This window comes from Mustela nigripes, chromosome 2 (assembly GCF_022355385.1).
Source record: "Mustela nigripes isolate SB6536 chromosome 2, MUSNIG.SB6536, whole genome shotgun sequence".
NCBI lineage: Eukaryota > Metazoa > Chordata > Mammalia > Carnivora > Mustelidae > Mustela > Mustela nigripes.
Window position 1 is genome coordinate 7,061,022 of NC_081558.1, and position 18,365 is coordinate 7,079,386.

At 41.9% G+C, this 18,365-nt stretch overlaps 1 protein-coding gene across 6 annotated transcripts; it reads right to left on the reverse strand.

Annotated features, from left to right (window-relative positions):
- Nucleotides 1-3,135: 3,135 nt before the first annotated feature.
- Nucleotides 3,136-17,953, reverse strand: LOC132010921 (zinc finger protein 426-like). 6 transcript variants are annotated; one of them, XM_059388910.1, is made up of 8 exons: nt 17,570-17,953; nt 17,272-17,356; nt 11,206-11,231; nt 10,642-10,727; nt 9,914-10,040; nt 9,275-9,355; nt 8,023-8,105; nt 3,136-7,575 (listed from the first exon to the last, which is right to left on the reverse strand). In XM_059388910.1, exons 1-8 carry the CDS (start codon nt 17,703-17,705, stop codon nt 6,307-6,309), a joined length of 1,893 nt encoding a protein of 630 aa, XP_059244893.1. In that variant the 5' UTR covers nt 17,706-17,953; the 3' UTR covers nt 3,136-6,306. The 6 variants fall into 6 exon arrangements, with proteins under 6 accessions (XP_059244893.1, XP_059244892.1, XP_059244895.1 ...); XM_059388909.1 differs by having other exon boundaries at nt 17,549-17,953; XM_059388912.1 differs by lacking the exon at nt 17,272-17,356 and having other exon boundaries at nt 11,206-11,253.
- Nucleotides 17,954-18,365: the final 412 nt, after the last annotated feature.

Consider the following 18,365-nt stretch of genomic DNA (forward strand, 5'->3'; position numbering starts at 1 on the left):
TTTTATAAATCTTTCATGTTTTTTTCACATTTTGTGAAAAATTTTTTGTGAAAAAAACACTGACACTGGGGATTCCTGCCTTATTCAGGAATGGTTCTAAAATTTCTCCATTAGGGGCGCCTGGGTACCTTCGGCTCAGGTCATGATCTCAGGGTCCTGGGATTGAGCCCATCGGGCTCTCTATTCAAAAGGGAGACAGCTTCCCCCTCTCTCTCTGCCTGCCTTTCTGCCTACTTGTGATCTCTCTGTGTCAAACAAATAAATACTTTTTAAAGTCTACGGCCATATCACCCTGAATGCGCCCAATCTTGTCTGATGTTGGAAAATTGTTTTAAAAATGAAAAAAAAAATATATGGGGTGCCTGCGTAGCTCAGTGGGTTAAGGCTCTGCCTTTGGCTCAGGTCCTGGTCTCAGGGCCCTGGGATCGAGCCCTGCATCGGGCTCTCTGCTCAGCAGGGAGCCTGTTTCCTCCTCTCTCTCTCTGCCTGCTTGTGTTCTCTTTCTCTCTGTCAAATAAATACATAAAATCTTTTTAAAAAACATAAGAATTTTAAAAATATAAAATTACTCCATTAATCATGTTTGCTGTTGTTTTGAATGGAAAACTGTCTTTGCACAGTTAATAAAGATCTTTTAAAACACTGATTTAAATTTTTTTTTTTAAGATTCCATTTATTGGGACGCCTGGGTGGCTCAGTTGGTTAAGCAGCTGCCTTCGGCTCAGGTCATGATCCCAGCGTCCTGGGATCGAGTCCCACATCGGGCTCCTTGCTCTGCAGGGAGCCTGCTTCTCCCTCTGACTCTGCCTTCCACTCTGTCTGCCTATACTCGCTCTCGCTCATTCTCTCTCTGACAAATAAATAAATAAAATCTTTTAAAAAAAAAAGATTCCATTTATTTATTTGACAGACAGAGATCACAAGTAGGCAGAGAGGCAGGCAGAGAGAGAGGAGGAAGCAGGCTCCCCACTGAGCAGAGAGCTGGACGCGGGTCTCAATCCCAAGATCTTGGGATCATGACCTGAGCCGAAGGTGGAGGCTTTAACCCACTGAGCTACCCAGGTGCCCTGATTTTTAATTTTTTTAAAAGATTTTATTTATTGGACACAAAGAGACAAAGATCAAAAGTAGGTAGAACAGCAGGCAGAGAGAAAGGGAGAAGACTCTGCTGAGCAGGGAGCCCAATGAGGGACTCAATGCCAGGACCCTGGGATCATGACCTAAGCCCAAGGCAGACAATTAAATGACTGAGCCACCCAGGAGCCCCTAAAACACTGATTTAAAACATATTTATCAAGACTTGTTCATGGGCATCATTAAATGTTTTGTGTGCATCTACTGAATTGATAACCTATTTTGCTACATTAGTTTTTCATGTTTTACTGCACAAATCCTTTGATTTTTATGTAGGCAAAGAAGCATTTTAAAAAATCGTAACTGGATGGGTTCCTGGGTGGCACAGTTAGTTAGTTGGCCATCCAGCTCTTCGTCTCAGCTCAGGTCCTGATCTCAGGGTCATGGGATTGAGCTGAGTTGGGCTCTGCACTCAGCACAGAGTCTGCTTGGGACTCTCTCCCTTTGCTCCCCCAGCCCACGTGTGGGCTCTCTCGTAAATAAATTTTAAAAAATAAAAGTTGTATCTGCATTTCCTAACTTGCTTTAAAAAGTCCTTTGAAACTCTCAATTATATACGCATTTTTTTTTAAAAGATTTTTTATTTATTTATTTAACAGAGAGAAATCACAAGTAGATGGAGAGGCAGGCAGAGAGAGAGAGAGAGAGGGAAGCAGGCTCCCTGCTGAGCAGAGAGCCCGATGCGGGACTCGATCCCAGGACCCTGAGATCATGACCTGAGCCGAAGGCAGCGGCTTAACCCACTGAGCCACCCAGGCGCCCTATATACGCATTTTATAGTTTACTTCTTAAATATAATCTATTTAAAAACACCGACCTCTTTAATCCTCATAGGATATATTTTAACATATGAGGTGAGTAGTGGATCCAATCCCGCTTTCTCCCAGAAAAGATGGCCAATTGATTAAGTACCAATCATAAATTATTTTTGGCCTACAGATACAAAACTCCAACTTTATTAAACAATAAACTCCTGCACTAGTATTGCATTTGCTTATGCTCTTATCCGTTTAGATTATAGTAGTGTTTTAAGTCTTAATATTTTGTGGTAAATATAAGAAGGTTGGTAATGTTACATTTACCACAGTAGGTGCTCAGCTTAAGGTACTTCCATTGATGATATCATGTTTGCCTAATTCTTGTTATATGTTTGAGTAATCACTCTTCCAGTCTTTAGTGCCACATCAGTACAGAAAAGCCCTTCATCTGTCAGCTCAACTTAGCCTACTTAATGGTCTGCTGGCCGTGTCTGCAGGCAACTGGGCTTGTCATTTGTGTCTCTGTAATTAAACAAATGTCTTTCAGACTGTATAGACTGTTTTCATGGATAAAAACGATCTCATGTCATGTCTCTGGGGTGATGGGTTTTGCTTCTGGAATCATAGTCAAGTGGGAGGGATTGAGACCAGACCTGGCTGCTGCCAGCTCTGCATTGAGTCTGTGGTACACAATCCTGTTACCAAAGCAAATGACTTTGTCTTCACCCTGGTCAGAAGAGACATCTCTCCAGGACCTTAGTCAGTAGGGCTGACACTAGGACAAGGTACTAATTCAGGATCCAAAGATAGCAGTAGTATTTCTGGTTATGTAGATAGGTAGGGCTCATAACACATCACTTGGCAGGCATAAATGGCCTCAAACCACAACTGAAAGGGATTGGAGCCAAGTCACAAGGCTAACTTAGGGTTCACCTCCATGACCCAAATTCTGCAGGCCTGCCTCAGAGAGGGCACTGAAGGGCAAGACTTCTTCTGGGTGGGCAGGATTCCTCCTATATTGTGGCTCAGTGTCTGAAGCCGGGTTGTGGGCTGCTTCAAGATCGGCAGGGAGACCAAAGTGAGCAGGCCCACCTCGAGGAACCAGTTGGACACAAGTCCTTCTGGATTCCTTTGTGGTCTAGACTGTTGAGGGCCAATATTAAAATATTTCTCTAAAAACTAACAAGTCATCAATTACATTATGGAATTAAAGGATATTACCAGAAATAAATCTCACAATCTCTTTCCACTGTCACTTTTTTATTGTGTTTAAATCCATATAACAATATTAACCATTTTAAACACTTAGGTGTACAGTTCTAATCAGTTGGCATCAAGTACACTGGTTTTTGTGCAACCATTACCACTGTCCATTTCCAGATGTTTTCATATTCCCAAACAAATACTCTATCCATGAAACATTCATTGTTTTTGTTCTTTCTTCCACCAGTCATGCACTGATAAAGTAGTTTCCACCTGGGTCTTGTTGGCAGTAACAGAAAATAAAGGTGCAATTAAACAAAGATAATAAAGGAAAGGGGGGATGAAAGAAAGAGGACAGAAGGCAAAGAAGAGGCAATATATCAGATTTACCCTATGCAATATACCACATAAAAACACCTAAGCAAACTACCACTTAAATCTAGATTCCTACACACCGGAAGTTCAAAATTATGTCTCTGTGTCCAGGGTATAATCCATTGCAATCACAAACTTTTATGAAAAATGGGGTAAATGAGAAAGTATCTCCAAGAATTCCATCAAATTATATACATAAAACAGTAGTTTTTATATGGCAAGTGCTTCAATTACAACTGTAGTACCCTTCTCATTCCACTTATATGAAAAAAAAAAAAACACCAAAGTAAATGAATGCAAATATCAACATTTCAGAGGATGATTTTTGAGAAAACCATGCCACATTTGATGTGGTACTTCATATCTAATGTTGGACATCTGAGGAATGGCTATAGGAAATCTGACCAGGACAGAAATCTGGTGCTCTAATTAGGGAAGAAAGGTAACAATGTAGTTACTGAAGAGGTTGTTGAGAAGCAAAGACAAATAGAAGCAAGTCATAGGTGCTATGGGAATAGAGTAAAATAAATATATCCATTATGAGAATAATAACCAAAAAACTTAAATTCACAATATTTGCATTTGGGGCCCATAATGTCCTCTTGGCTCTGAGGCCAGCATCCCATCATGGACCATCATCTCTCCCAGGCGGAGAACCCAGGACCCCATCACATCCTTGCTTCCCAGGCTGTCAATGAAGGAGTTCAGCATGGGTGTGACCACAGTGCATGTCACTGAGGTAATCAAGCTTCTCTGGTTAGAATGGCTCCAGCAGAACTGAGCTAGACTGCCACAGGCTTTTCCCACAGGAAAAGGAGATCACAGAGTAGTGAGACCCACAGGTGGAAAATGTTTCATGTTTCCCCATATAAAAGACATTAAGGGGGAGACAATCCGAGAGTATGAAAAGAGGATCCTGGTGAGACAGAAGTCAGCTACCATCATTACTGGAACATATAGATGTTACTGATGAGGGTATCAGATTGTGGGAATTAGGACTTGTGGGTTTTTGAGATAACATCACTTAAGGCCAGTGTATTATATATTGCAATATACACAATGCAGTTAAGACTACACCCATACTCAGGAGACTCATTTCATATCCCTATCTCAATCAAACACAAACATACAGGAATGTACCCATGTCAATTCTTTTTAAGTAGGCTCCATGCCCTGCCTGGAGCCCGATGCAGGGACTGAATTTACAACCCTGAGATTGAGACCTGAGCTGAAATTAAAAGTTGGACATTTAACTGACTGAACCACACAGGTGCCCCTATCCAGGTCACGTCTGATCAGAAATTATCATTAAACCTGATTGGCTGGAGTGTATTCCACTGATCTGATTAAGCTAGAAGGGAAGTGACAGTAAGCTGCTGTAGCCTCCAAGGCCACCCATGACATAACTAAAGGCTGCTCAAGTATTACAAGTATATGAATGTGTTAACTCAAAATTAAACCAAGGTTTTGATAGATTCTGTGTCTCTGCCCAAAGGCCACTTGCAAGAACTGCCAGTGGGACATCAAATATGACAAGAGTATCAGGACCTGTCCTATTCACAAGGTTTCCCACCTCACAGCATCTGAAGTGATGTAAACAAATCAGCACGTCACATGCCAGGTGCAGCTGTTTCGGAACACAAAGGACATAACTGTTCTTCCAGGCCTTGGTGATTTGGGAACTAAGAGAACATTCTGTTATTAGCCTCACCGTGTTCTGCCCAAGGTTAAAGGTATTTTCTAACCTAGTACTAGGTGTGCTGCTCTCTTCCGAGAGCTATGAGACCAGGGTATATAACCTCACTGTTAATTCTTAAGTCTTTCCTAACCCAGAAAGAGCAGGTATGAGAGAGAACATTTTCAGGAAATTTAGAGACTTATGTCCTCCCCCTTCACCAGCATGAGGCACTGCAGACGGACTACGAGCACTGAACTGATACACATGCTCACCATCTTCACAGTATTAGACAAGGTCAGTGTAACTAGAGGATCCAGGTGGCTTGCACAGCAGTAAGTCTAACGGTGGTAGTCCCACGTGGGGGTAGGCTGAAAACCAGGTACTAGAAACTAGACTGGCACTAGTTTAGTTTAGTTTGAGCACTGCTCTCAAGGGCAGAAAGCCAGACCATTCCCACAAATGATCAGGGCAGAGTGACACACGTTCAAAATAGATCCATGAAGTCAGCCTATAAACGGGCCCCACACAGCTCTTACATTGAACTTCACTGTGTTCCTCCAACATGGTTTGTGGGACACTGATTGCTTAACTTTCCCACATTGCTTAACTTCATAGGCATCTAACTAGTGAGTTCTTTCACATATACAACGGGACACCTGTAGACCTTTCCACATTCCTCATATTCATAGTTTCCCTCGAATGTGGGTTGTTTAGTTTTTTGAAATGCACTGGAATAACAGACCTTGTCACTCTTATTACATACATTAAGTCTTCAATCTCTTCTGCGCTTTAAGGTGTTAAGTCATGACTTCAATGTTAAGTTTTTCTCACATTCCTTACGTTCAAGGGGTTGCTCTCTGGTATCAATTTTTACAATTTTACAGGTTGAGGCAACAGTAAAGGCTTTTCCTTGGTGTTTACATTCATAGGGTTTATCTCCAGTGTGACTTCAAATGTGGAAGTAGTGAAGGCTTTCCCACAGTCCATTAACAGTCATAGGGTCACTCTGTACTTTGAATCCGTGTATGTTTATGAAGGTTGGAAGACCAAGTGAAGCCTTTCCCATATTCCTTACATAGGGTTTCTATCCAGTGTGAATACTTAAATGTCAAATCAGGAGAGCACTAGTGAAAGCCCACAGTACTTAAGTTCATAGGATTACTCTCTAGAGTGATTTCTCAAGTGGCTATTAAAATATAAGAAAGTCCTAAAGGCTTCCCCGCATTCACCACATTGAAAGGGTTTCTCTCCAGTATGAGGTCTCAAACGTTCCTTAAGATAGGAGGGATTACTGAAGGCTTTCTCACATTCACCACATTCAAAGGGCTTCTCTCCACTATGAGTTCGTAGATGTTTTTTAAGGACTGAGGGCCAAACAAAAGCTTTCCCACATTCCTTACATTGATAGGGTTTCTCTCCAGTGTGAATTCTCAAATGTACACTAAGCCGTGAGGAATTAGTAAAGGCTTTCCCACACTCCTTACACTTATAGGGCTTCTCTCCAGTGTGAATTCTCAGATGTTCATTAAGAATTGAGGAACTACTGAGGGCTTTCCCACATTCCTTACATTTATAGGGCTTCTCACCACTGTGAGTTTGAACATGTTTCCGAAGGACTGACAGCCAAGCGAAGTGTTTCCCACATTCCTTACATTTATAGGGCTTCTCTCCAGTGTGAATTCTCAAATGCTCATTAAGAACTGAAGAACGACTGACGGCTTTTCCACATTCCTTACATTTATAGGGCTTCTCACCACTGTGAGTACGAACATGTTTACGAAGGAGTAAAGGCCACTGGAAGTGTTTCCCACATTCTTTACATCGATAGGGTTTCTCTCCAGTGTGAATTCGCAAATGCACATAAAGGCGTGAGGATGTAGTGAAGGCTTTCCTACATTCACTACATTCAAAGGGTTTTCTTCCACCATGAAGTCGAATGATACGATTATCGAGGCACTTGGAATCTGCGTAAGACTTCCCACACTGTTTACCTTCATGGGGTTCGTGAGCAGCCTGTGTCTGTACATGCTCCTTTTGGCCTGCTGAGAAAACTGAAGCTTTTATAAATGGCTTCCATTCACTGAAATCTCTTCCACTGTGAGTTCTCCTATGTGCCTGAAAGTGTGAACGACTAATGAAAGTTTTCCCACAGTCACTGCATTCCAAAGTCTTATCGGCCACGCTGGTTCTCTCACGCACTGCATGTGGAGTCCACCTGTAGACTTTACCACACTGATTAAACTCAGAAAGTTTCTCTTTAGTAGAGTTTTTCTTCTGCAGATTAAGGAGGCCACTGTGATACTGATTACACTCAAAACTATTCCCTCGACTTTGAGTTCTCATGTGTATCTTAAGGTTTAAATGTTTATTCAAGACTTTTCCACCTTGCTCACAGCCAGAGAGTTCTGCTCCATGGTGGTTCCTCTCCTGTTGATGGAAGGGATGAAAGATGATGACAGGATTTTCAGACTGATGATAAATTTCAACCTTACAATGCAAGAAACATGGTGATGATATGACTCTTAGCATTTTCATTACATAAATACAGGTCCTGTTGATTTCTTTCAAGTTAAGCCAGGGAACCTGTCTGCCAAAAACTGATGCCATCTACTCTTAAGATCATTCCATTAAAATTTCACGAAAATATTTAAAGATTCAATCACAAGTTATATATCTGGGAATGTGTACCTGTGGCATCTAGAGAGCAACAATTTTCAAGATAGATTTGGATTATAAATGCCAAGTCGTCATATTCAGATTATCTTTGGTGAATGCCAATTGTCTCAAGTATCTCACACTTGCACTGAATTTTATAACAGGACCACCAATCTTTTTTGAATGTGGAATATAAGAAATATCACATATCAATCTTACTTTCTGTATTCCAATGGCTGTTTTTCCTCCAAAAAATTCTTGGTGAGATGCTGATCCTTTCGTTTGAGGCTGTGTTTCCCATTCTAAAGTAAAATAAAACACAAATTTAAATATTTGCAGGAAGAAATCATAGGCTAAACAATTTTCTTTCTCCTTTTTTTTTTTTTTTAAGATTTTATTTATTTGGGGGCACCTGGGTGGCTCAGTGGGTTAAGCCGCTGCCTTCGGCTCAGGTCATGATCTCAGGGTCCTGGGATCGAGTCCCGCATCAGGCTCTCTGCTCAGCAGGGAGCCTGCTTCCCTCTCTCTCTCTCTCTCTCTCTGCCTGCCTCTCTGTCTACTGTGATCTCTCTCTGTCAAATAAATAAATAAAATCTTTAAAAAAAAAAAAAAGATTTTATTTATTTGGGCACCTGGGTGGCTCAGTCAGTTAAGTGTCTGCATTTGGCTCAGGTCATTATCCCAGAGTCCTGGGATCAAGTCCCATGTCAGGCTCTCTGCTCAGCAGGGAGCCTGCTTTCTCCTTCTCCCTCTGCCTGCAGCTCTCCCTGCTTATGCTCTCTCTCTCTGCCAAATAAATAAATAAAATCTTTTAAAAAAAAAGATTTTATTTATTTGACAGAGAGAGAGAGACAGCAAGAGAGAGAGAGAATACAAGCAGGGGGAATGGAAGAGGGAGAAACAGGCTTCCTGCTGAGCAGGGAGCCCTCTGTGGGGCTCAATTCCAGGACCCTGGGATTATGATATGAGCCAAAGGCAGATGCTTAATGACTGAGCCACCGAGGCACCACTGAACAATTTTAAATTAAGACTCACTTTTCTTTATTTTCCTATCAAAAATGGTGAAATAACAAGAAAAAAAAAACACCTGTTTTTTTATGGGCAATATATGACAATGAGTGTGTAGGGACAGACTTCAGAGGCTTACTAAAAAATAATTTTCTGAAAATCAAACAAGATGTCAAACAATAACAAAATATTATCAAGGTAATATATTATTACCAAGTAGACATGTGAAAAATACCTGGACAAGGAGGATACACCAAAATGATAAACTTAAAGAATCAGAACAGGTCATTTGTGAGATCATAGGAATTTTAAGTAAAAGACTGAAGGAACCTGAAGATATCCCAAACATCAGAGGTAAATGGTTTCATCCCTCTGAGACCAATGTATCTTAAAATTTAACATATCAAAGTTGCAAAGATGCCATCCTTCAGAATGACCAGTTAGGACTGTTAACAGCACTCACCTTGGAAAACTCCCTTCTCCACTGTCCTCAGCTCTTGTTGTTCCAACCAAGCAATCAGCTTAGGTTTCGATAGTTGATACTCTGTCCACAGGAAAAGGTACATTAAGAGGAGAGGCTCATGCAAGAGAAGACAAAGCCTCCAATAAATCTAGAACTATATTTCTAATGAAAGCCATGAAATTATCCCCAAAGGACCAAGAGAGGCAAGTACTCCCCTTCTGTGACAAGAGATAAGTTATCTCTTGACACCTGAAAGCCAATTTTGAATGTATATACATATTTACAGAGCATATAGGTACTCAAATAGGAAATTAAGATGATGAAAGATCTTCATTCTGATGGGGAAACCACTAGAGGAGTGGTCCTCAAACACTGGAGTGCATCACAATCAGCAGGATGGCTTACTGAAACACAGAAGATGGGGCGACAACCCCAGCTTTATAATTCGGAATGTCAGAAGTGGAGTCTAAGAATGTAAATTCCAAACAGAGGGGCACATTGACAGAACACACATTGCAGAGGATAACCCTTTAGTGCAGGGACTATGTATCTCTTTTTTCCGATTATGTTCAGAGGGCATCACCAAGGCTGGAAACACAGTAAGCATATGACACACATCTGGAATGTTGGCAGACTTACCTACTGCGACCAGGTTCTGGTAGTTCTCCAGCATCACTTTTCTGTATAGGTTTCTCTGAGTAAGGTCCAGTAACAGCCACTCCTCCTGGGTGAAGTCCACTGCCACATCCTCGAAGGTCACTGCACTCTAAACCATCACACCCATGTTGGCTTGAGACAAAAAACATCTCCACCAACGTTCACGGGAGAATGAGGACAGGAGATTGAATACCTATGCAGGTCTAGATTTCTCTTTATCCTCCCACGGTTCTGTGGTCCTAGGTCCTCTTCTTCCCATCTAAACTCACTCACTGCTCATCTCCACTCATATGGCTTTAATGGCACCTTTTAAGCTTATCTCAGAAAAACCAGAGTAGGAGTTCTTATTTCTCTCCATTGCAGTAGACTTCTAAGCACACTAAAGATCCTTGATAAACAGCACAGAATGACTAAATTCATTGAAAAAGATACTTACACCCTCCTTACCACGTCAGAACACATAGCAAGGTGGAAATATGTACCTGTTATCCATGAGGTTCACAGGTGATTAGTGAAATACTAAGATTATTTTCAGAGTAATCCCTTTTCAATATGAGTGTCCCCTTCCAGGGAAAATGCAACTGGGGACTCAGTCCTTGTACAGGGTTTATTTGCTTTAGGAAGCTCAGAACACAGATGTCCTAGAAGGAATGTATCCACCTGGTGGATGTAAGTATGGTATTCCGTTGATTCATATGCTTTTTTATTACCTGTTGATAATTTTTCAGCCAGACAGCCACCATCCGTTCTACCTCTGTTTTTTCCTCAGGCAGATAAAAAGGATCTCTAGAAAGATCTGGGAGGAAAAAAAAAGAATGCAGCATGACCAGAATCACCTACCTGAAACATCATTCCATCCTAGTTTGAGATTTCCATATATTCCTGTACACTCAAGAAATCTCACAGAAATACACACTACTGCCATAAAATATCAGAGTAGCCCTCCCTCACCCAGAGCCATAAAAGGGACATGCTAGACATACCACCCACAAGAAAAGGGGTCATCGCCTTATTTTACAGATATGGAAACCCAGTCCCTGGGAAATCCAATTCTTTATTTGTCCAAGATAATAAAATTCATCTATGGGATTATGCAGCACCAAGTCCCAAAGCATACACACCAGGAAGCTGACTTAGGTAACAGCATTCTCTGGCCTATTTCAGCTCTTTCTAAATGAACCGGCAGCCTGACTGCCTAGACCCAGATGCTGCCCTATACTGTGTAGAGGTGACCTTTAAGAATCATCTGAAAATGAGAATCAACAATGACTTACCATGGGTCAGATCAATGGCTGCCATCCTGGGAGAGTGATGAAATATGCCTGATGAGAAATTTGATGCCAAGATCACTTGAGTGCAACTTAAAAATCTGAGTAAATATGGCAGACTTCATTATTCTTGGCACAGTGTTACCCAGAGTATCTTTCATTCATATCAATCATCAATCAGTAAGCATTACTAATCCATTATCAAACATCATACATTAGCTCTCTCTCAGTAGAGGTATACGGGAAATTTCACTAAAAATGTTATAACCTTTGGCATGAAAGTCAGTAATAGCTATTACCATTTCCTTACAACAGACATATGACAGATATCTGTCTTACTAGGAGCTGTATGTGTATCCGCTCACCTAATTGTTGTAACAACCCTTTACAGTAGGTATCATCTGCCCTATTTAATAGCTGATAAAGCTAGATTCACAGAACACTAATCACTGGTCCAATACTATCCAATTATGAAAAAAAAGAGATCCACAATTGAATGTAGACAGGCTTCTCTCAAATGTTTGAGATCCTGAGGTTCTTATTCCCCAATATGAGCAAACGTCATTCTAGACCTGCCTTGTCCATTCTGGTAGCCAGCAGCCACATGTGCCATTGAGTAATTGATACGCAGTTAGCAAAAACAGGATTTTAGATTTTATTTATTTTTAATTAAATTTTAAATTTTAAACTTTCTGCAGGTTTATTAGAGAACTTAAATGTTTCCATAAACTTAAATACATCTTTCTCAACTATATTTATTATGTGATCCAAACACATAAAATACATCTGATGAAAATTTTGTGTCCAGTGAATTCTGAATACTTAGTATGATGAGAAGAATTTAAAATACCTCAATTCTTATACGGAGTTCCATGATGAAATATATTCAATAGATGGGATAAAGTATATTATTACATAAGATTTCCTTCTTTTTTGTTTATTGCAGTTACAGAAAAGCTTTAATCATATACTTGGCCTGCACATTATATTTCCATTCACCAGCACTGGCCTAGAATACTGCTGGATATTATGAAGAGGAACAAAATGAAGCGTTTAATTTGGTAACACCCTTGAGCTTCGCTTCATGGAGCTGTGAGTGGCTTGGAGCCCTGCACCTCCTTTTAATTTATCTAATAGGCTTATTCCTTCCTTCTTTCCACAAATAATTAAGAAATTGTGGCCCTGTCCTAGGCATTATGCAGAAAACGGTGAAATATACAGAAAATGTCCCAAGGGACAAGATATTCAGTTATTAATGGACACATCCGTTTATTGGTGCTTTTTTTTTTTTTTTTTTTAAGATTTTATTTATTTATTTGACAGAGAACACAAGTAGGCAGAAAGGCAGGCAGAGAGGGAGGAGGAAGCAGGCTCCCTGCTGAGCAGAGAGCCCGATGCGGGACTCGATCCCAGGACCCTGAGATCATGACCTGAGCCGAAGGCAGCGGCTTAACCCACTGAGCCACCCAGGCGCCCTGTTTATTGGTGCTTCTGAAGCAAAAACTCAAATAGATGAAAAAATAAAGAGTATCTTATATACAAATACAAATGTATACACAAATATTTTGGTTTGCTTCTTGGGTAATATGACAGGAAAAAGGGAAGGCGGTTCTAAATAGGATCCAAAATTTTAAGAAAAATAATGCTGGAAGGATTTTAGAAAACTCAATAGACTCTCCAAGTATTCAACAGCCTCTGGAGGGTCTTGACTGAGGCTCAAAGCAATCAAAGTCTGACCCTCGCCCTGGCAAAGGAGCAATGCCCAATCAGCCTGTCCTTCACAGTGATCTATTTTTAGGAGTCTTTCCAGAACTTCCTTATTATTATAACTTCTGTTTTTCACCAAGCTTTTATTTTATTTTTAGTTCTTTCTTAATAAGGCTTCCTTCTATCTTTTAACCTGATAGAGTTTAAAGGACAACTCCTATGTTGAACATTATTGACTCTCTTTAATAAACTGAAAAGAGAACAGCAGCCCAAATGCTATCTACAGAGTAGTAGAGTATCTATAGAGATGTGGGGGTTGATTTCATCAAATCTTTGTCTGAAGCCAGATGCCGAGCTCCTTGAAAGACACTCAGCTGCATTATGAGCACTATCACTTGGAAGATGTAAACAGAAGCACTTGCCTTGGGAATCCAAGTGAATGCAAGGCTTAGCTGTTACCTCAGTAATGATTACAAAGACTGTGGTGAGAGACAGAGTCTTATGACTAGAGTTGCACAGAAAATGGCATGCTCGTATCAAGGTCTGATCATCACAAAGCCTCAAGACAACTCTTAAAAAGGACATTTTTTGTGGCCATAGGACTGACACCGCTGAAAAACATGAAATTTAACTGCACAGGTAAAATTACAACCACAATTAGAGTGTCTATATCAACTAGTTGTTCATGTGAAAATTAGGGCACTGATAAGGGCAGAATGAGATTTGAAAACGAATGGGGACACTGAGACCAAGATGAAAGTCACAATCTTGAATCCACAAGACACCAACTCTCCCTCATCAGGAAGTCTCCTGCCCTCTGGTTTCTGAGATGAGCCTTCCTCTGCTTAAAAATACCGAAGAACTCTCACTTGGGGCAAAAGTCTTAGAAGGAAATGCTCCTTATCTTCAAGATCCACCCAAAATACCTGCTACTGCCTCTAGTGACATAATGAATTCATAGTGCAGGGTAACAGGGATACAAGTCAATGCAAGATAAAATAGCTTGTACAACAGAACAGTTCCAACTAGTATAATATGTAGAAGAAACCTGAGTACTCTGTCGGGGAATAAACTGTAAGCATGCCAGACCCTTAAGTGTGGATATAACAATAAACTGGGCCAAATTCATTGACATGGGAGCACTTATAATAATGACAGTCTGGGTTTAATATATACTACCTCATGGATGCAGGGAAAGCTCTAACAGCTTACTTGCTTGGATGGTACCATAGACTCAATGGTGACCCACAGTAACAAGTTCACATGTCAGAAATTCCACCATAAAATGTGAAGGGGCAAATCCCAGAGAGATAGCAATGTGACATTGGATTTATCCTGTGTGATACACAGCCCCACTCCCCACTCTATGTTGAGAGAACAGAAGGGTCTCCACAAGGGTACAGAAAACAGGTAAGTAGATGGCCTCCATCCTAGAAGCCTCTGTGGTTATTCTCCATGATAGGTGAGGTACAACTGTTGGGGCTATACGATCACTGAGTTCCCTGATTTCAGTGGGGATGATGCGAAGCCAGAGAGGCAGAAATCAAGTAGGCAGCACTTAATTGCCACAGAAAAAGTAGGCATGTGAACTGTCAAGAGCAGTGGGAATGAAACAGGAATCAGAGTGCTCTGGCCTGCAGAAATCACTAGCGGTGGCTAACTGAGCCCAGCCTAACTGGTCCCTTGCAATGAAACAGATATGCAGCCTGTTCTAGCAGAGCTCAACAAACCTGCTTTACCAGTCCATACAGTACATTGCGGGCACAGCAGGCCAAATACTGTCTGTGCTATATAAACTCAAGTCTGTCTCTGTGGTTTCAAAGAAGCCATAGAAAATATGTAAACCAGGGGCACGTGGTTAAGCATCTGCCTTTGGCTCAGGTCATGGTCCCACGGTCCTGGGATTGAGCCCTGCATCAGGCTCCCTTGCTCGGCGGGGAGCCTGCTTCTCCTTCTGCCTGCTTCTCCCTCTGCTTGTGCTCTCTCTCTATCAAACAAATGAGTAAAATATTTTTTTAAAAATGTAAACCAATGAATATGGTTAAGTTTGTCTAAAGCTGTATTTACAGAAAAAGGTGGAGAGCCAGATTTGGTCCAGGGTTCAGTTTGCCAACCTATGTACTAGAATTTGATTTGATGTCTATAACTAGAAACCTCAAGTACAGTAACCAAAACTCAGATTTGACTGACCACTGTGGAAAATCACAGCCACCTACCCAACTTCAAGACATAGGCCATATCACAAACTTGGGACTCCTTCAGCAAAGGAAGGATCTTGCATCATCACCACTAGTCACACTATAAACCTTCCTACAGGCTCTTCATAAAAGGATGTACAGTCAAAAAAAAAAAAAAAAGGATGTACAGTCATTTACAAGTGACTATGCATGGGGAAAAAGGAAATATTCAGACAGTCTCTAAGAAGACAATAATTCCTGAGAATCCAAAATATCATTCTGGCACACCACCAAAGCAGAGACTTAGGAGGTGATTTTTTTTTTTTTAATCTTAACCTTCAGTGAACGCAGACTGGATCCAGCTGTAGCAAGCACCCACCCTGTGTTTATTTATTTCCCTAAAACCTAAATATATAATTGGAATTTTTGGCAACTAGCAGAATTTCCTTATCTCTGACCCATAGGGTAAGGACCATTATGGTAGGAAAAGCTGAAAGGAGTATCCTGAAATTCCCCACCACTGGACAATATAATCCAGAAACAATACCAACATTGCAGGAGGAGATACAAAGATTAATGCTTCAAAAGATTAGTTGCATCTATATCCTTCCTGTTTTCATTAATACACAAGTTATTACAGGATAACTTTACAATTTAGTCTTTAGGTAACTGATTTTTGTGAGATTATAACTAAATTTGAGCAGTAGTTACTATGGACCATGAGGGAGATAACATACTTGATGTACATTATAACTCCTTTTTTTAAAAGATTTTATTTATTTATTTGACACACAGAGAGAGATCACAAGTAGGCAGAGATGCAGGCAGAGAGAGAGAGAGGAGGAAGCAGAGAGCCTGATGTGGGGCTCGATCCCAGGACCCTGGGATCATGACCTGAGCTGAAGGCAGAGGCTTTAACCCACTGAGCCACCCAGGCGGCCCTCTCCTCTTTGATTTTGTCAGCAACTAGCGGCGGAACCTGGTCTGTTTTAGAGCCCCAGAAACAGGTGCTCTTGCACCCCTGAGCCCCCCGTTATATTACTACCTTGGCCTTTTCTGACACAAAGTCTACCAACCTCTATACCAGACCCAATGACCATATTACAAAATTACAAGATGAACAAAGCATTTAAACACATCATGGAAATAAAATCACGAATATCAAAAGTATGAGTTTCTCAAAAAACATGTGACTCTTCCAAGTCAGTATTCTGAAGAAACAATAGCTCTGCTTTAGCTTAAAAGTGACTAAGAGACATAAACATATATATTGTCACATATAAACCTTAACTGAGTCCTAGATCCAAAAATGTCCAAAAACATTTTAAGACAATGTATAGGATTTTATTTTCACGGAGCAGGTATCAGTTAACATTTTTAATTTTCTGGGGTGAAATCAATGTATTATCGTTTTAGTAGCAAAATGTCCTTATACTTAGGAGATACATCACCGGTCTTTTTTTTTTTTTTTAACTTTTTAAAAAGGTTTTATTTATTTATTTGACAGAAAGAGCGAGCACAAGCAGGGGGAGTAGCAGGCAGAGGCAGAGGGAGAAGGAGACTCCCTGCTCTGTGGGGCTCGATCGCAGGACCCCGGGATCATGACCTGAACCGAAGACAGACGCTCAACCAACCAACTGAGCCACCCAGGCGCCAACACTACCGAGTATTTAAAGGTCAAGTATCACGCCTGCAATTTCCTTTTTACTCTCAATACATGTCGTGATCCAGAGAGCGCAACCATGCAAAATGCGAAAATGGGCGAACCTACTTCGACCACATTCATAGCAGTAGTATTTACATTTCCTTTAGGGTAAGATCTTTGGAAACAAAAATGTCGGGAAAATACACGTCCTGTACTTGTGAAATTCAATTATTTAAAAGTGGGGTAATAAAGCCTCCATTCTCTTCTCCAGGGGTCCCCTAGTTTGAAACCTGGTGGGGATGGACGGGTTCAGGAGGGAAGGATGTTAAGGTAGGTGAAATCTGCTTCTCTGTAGCACACTTGTGGTGCACGCGTGTATCACTGGCTTCTGAAACATGCCCACTACTGACGTCCGAGAAAACAAAATACCTTCCGACTAAGACACGGTGCGTCCAAAATAAAGGACGAGCGTGACAAAGCCACATTCTCTTCCGCACGAAAAGAAAACGCAAGCCCTTGTGAACCAGCTTTCCCAATGCTCACCAGTCAGGTCCCCGAGGAGGCGGAGTCTGGGTCACTCCCAACAGCTGAAATTCTTTACCTCCTTGAGAAAAGTCACAAAGGCGGCCTGCGCAGTGGACACAAAAGACCCCAAGGCAGCGGCCTCACAGCAGGTCCACAACGGCTCGGGGCGGGAACCGCCGGCCTCAATGGCGGATGCGCACCGCGCGGCTCGGCCCCTCAGCGGGCCCATCCGCGACCCTGACTAAGCCCGTCCCTGCGTTCCCGCCTCCTTCACTCCCCTTCACGCCGCCCTTACCACAGCCAGCCCACAGCTCACCACTACCATCCCCAAGCGCTGAATGCGGTCCAGAAGAAGCAGCCGGCAGAGACCCCGGCGGGCGTGTGACGCCACTTCCGCTTCCTGCCGAGGGGCGGGGCTTCCACTTCAGACCGCAGAACTGTGGCTCCCTCATTCGCCGGCTGAATGGCGGGATGGGCTGCGCTAGGTTTGAGGCCGGGATGCGGCCGGGAGGACACGGCGAGGGCTGGACGCAGGTACGTGGGCGCGGCTGCGGGCGGACGGCGGGACCCGTGCGCTGAGTGGGCCGGGGTGGCGTGGGGCGAGCCCCAGCTGCAGTTTGCGCGGTGGGAGGACACCCCTGGGCAAACCCAAGGGCCTGCTCAGTGAAAGGTTTCGTGTCTCCCTCCCCGCAGTTCCTAGAGCCTGTACGGTCGTCGTTCCTTATCGATAAGCCCGAGAACCCAGCGGTCCATCCTATTTTTAGGCCTTTATTTTGAGTGTTATTGGGTGGCGTTTTTGCAGTAAATAGAGCTCTTTTTTAACACGATTGGGTGATCCCATCTATTCAGGACTTAGAGGAGGGAAGTGGAGGCGTAATGGACAAAGTATGTGAAGGAGGATAAGAAGTCTACTCTTCCGGTTGTAAAATAAGTAAGACAGGAGAGGTCATGGACCCGCATATGGAATATAGTCAATGTAATATTTCACCATTCTTTGTATGGTAACAGCTGTTAACAAGACTTATTGTGGTGACCATTTCATGACGTGTGTATGTGTCAAATCACTGTGTGCCCCTGAAAGTAATCAATTATTGTATGTCAGTTGTTCATCA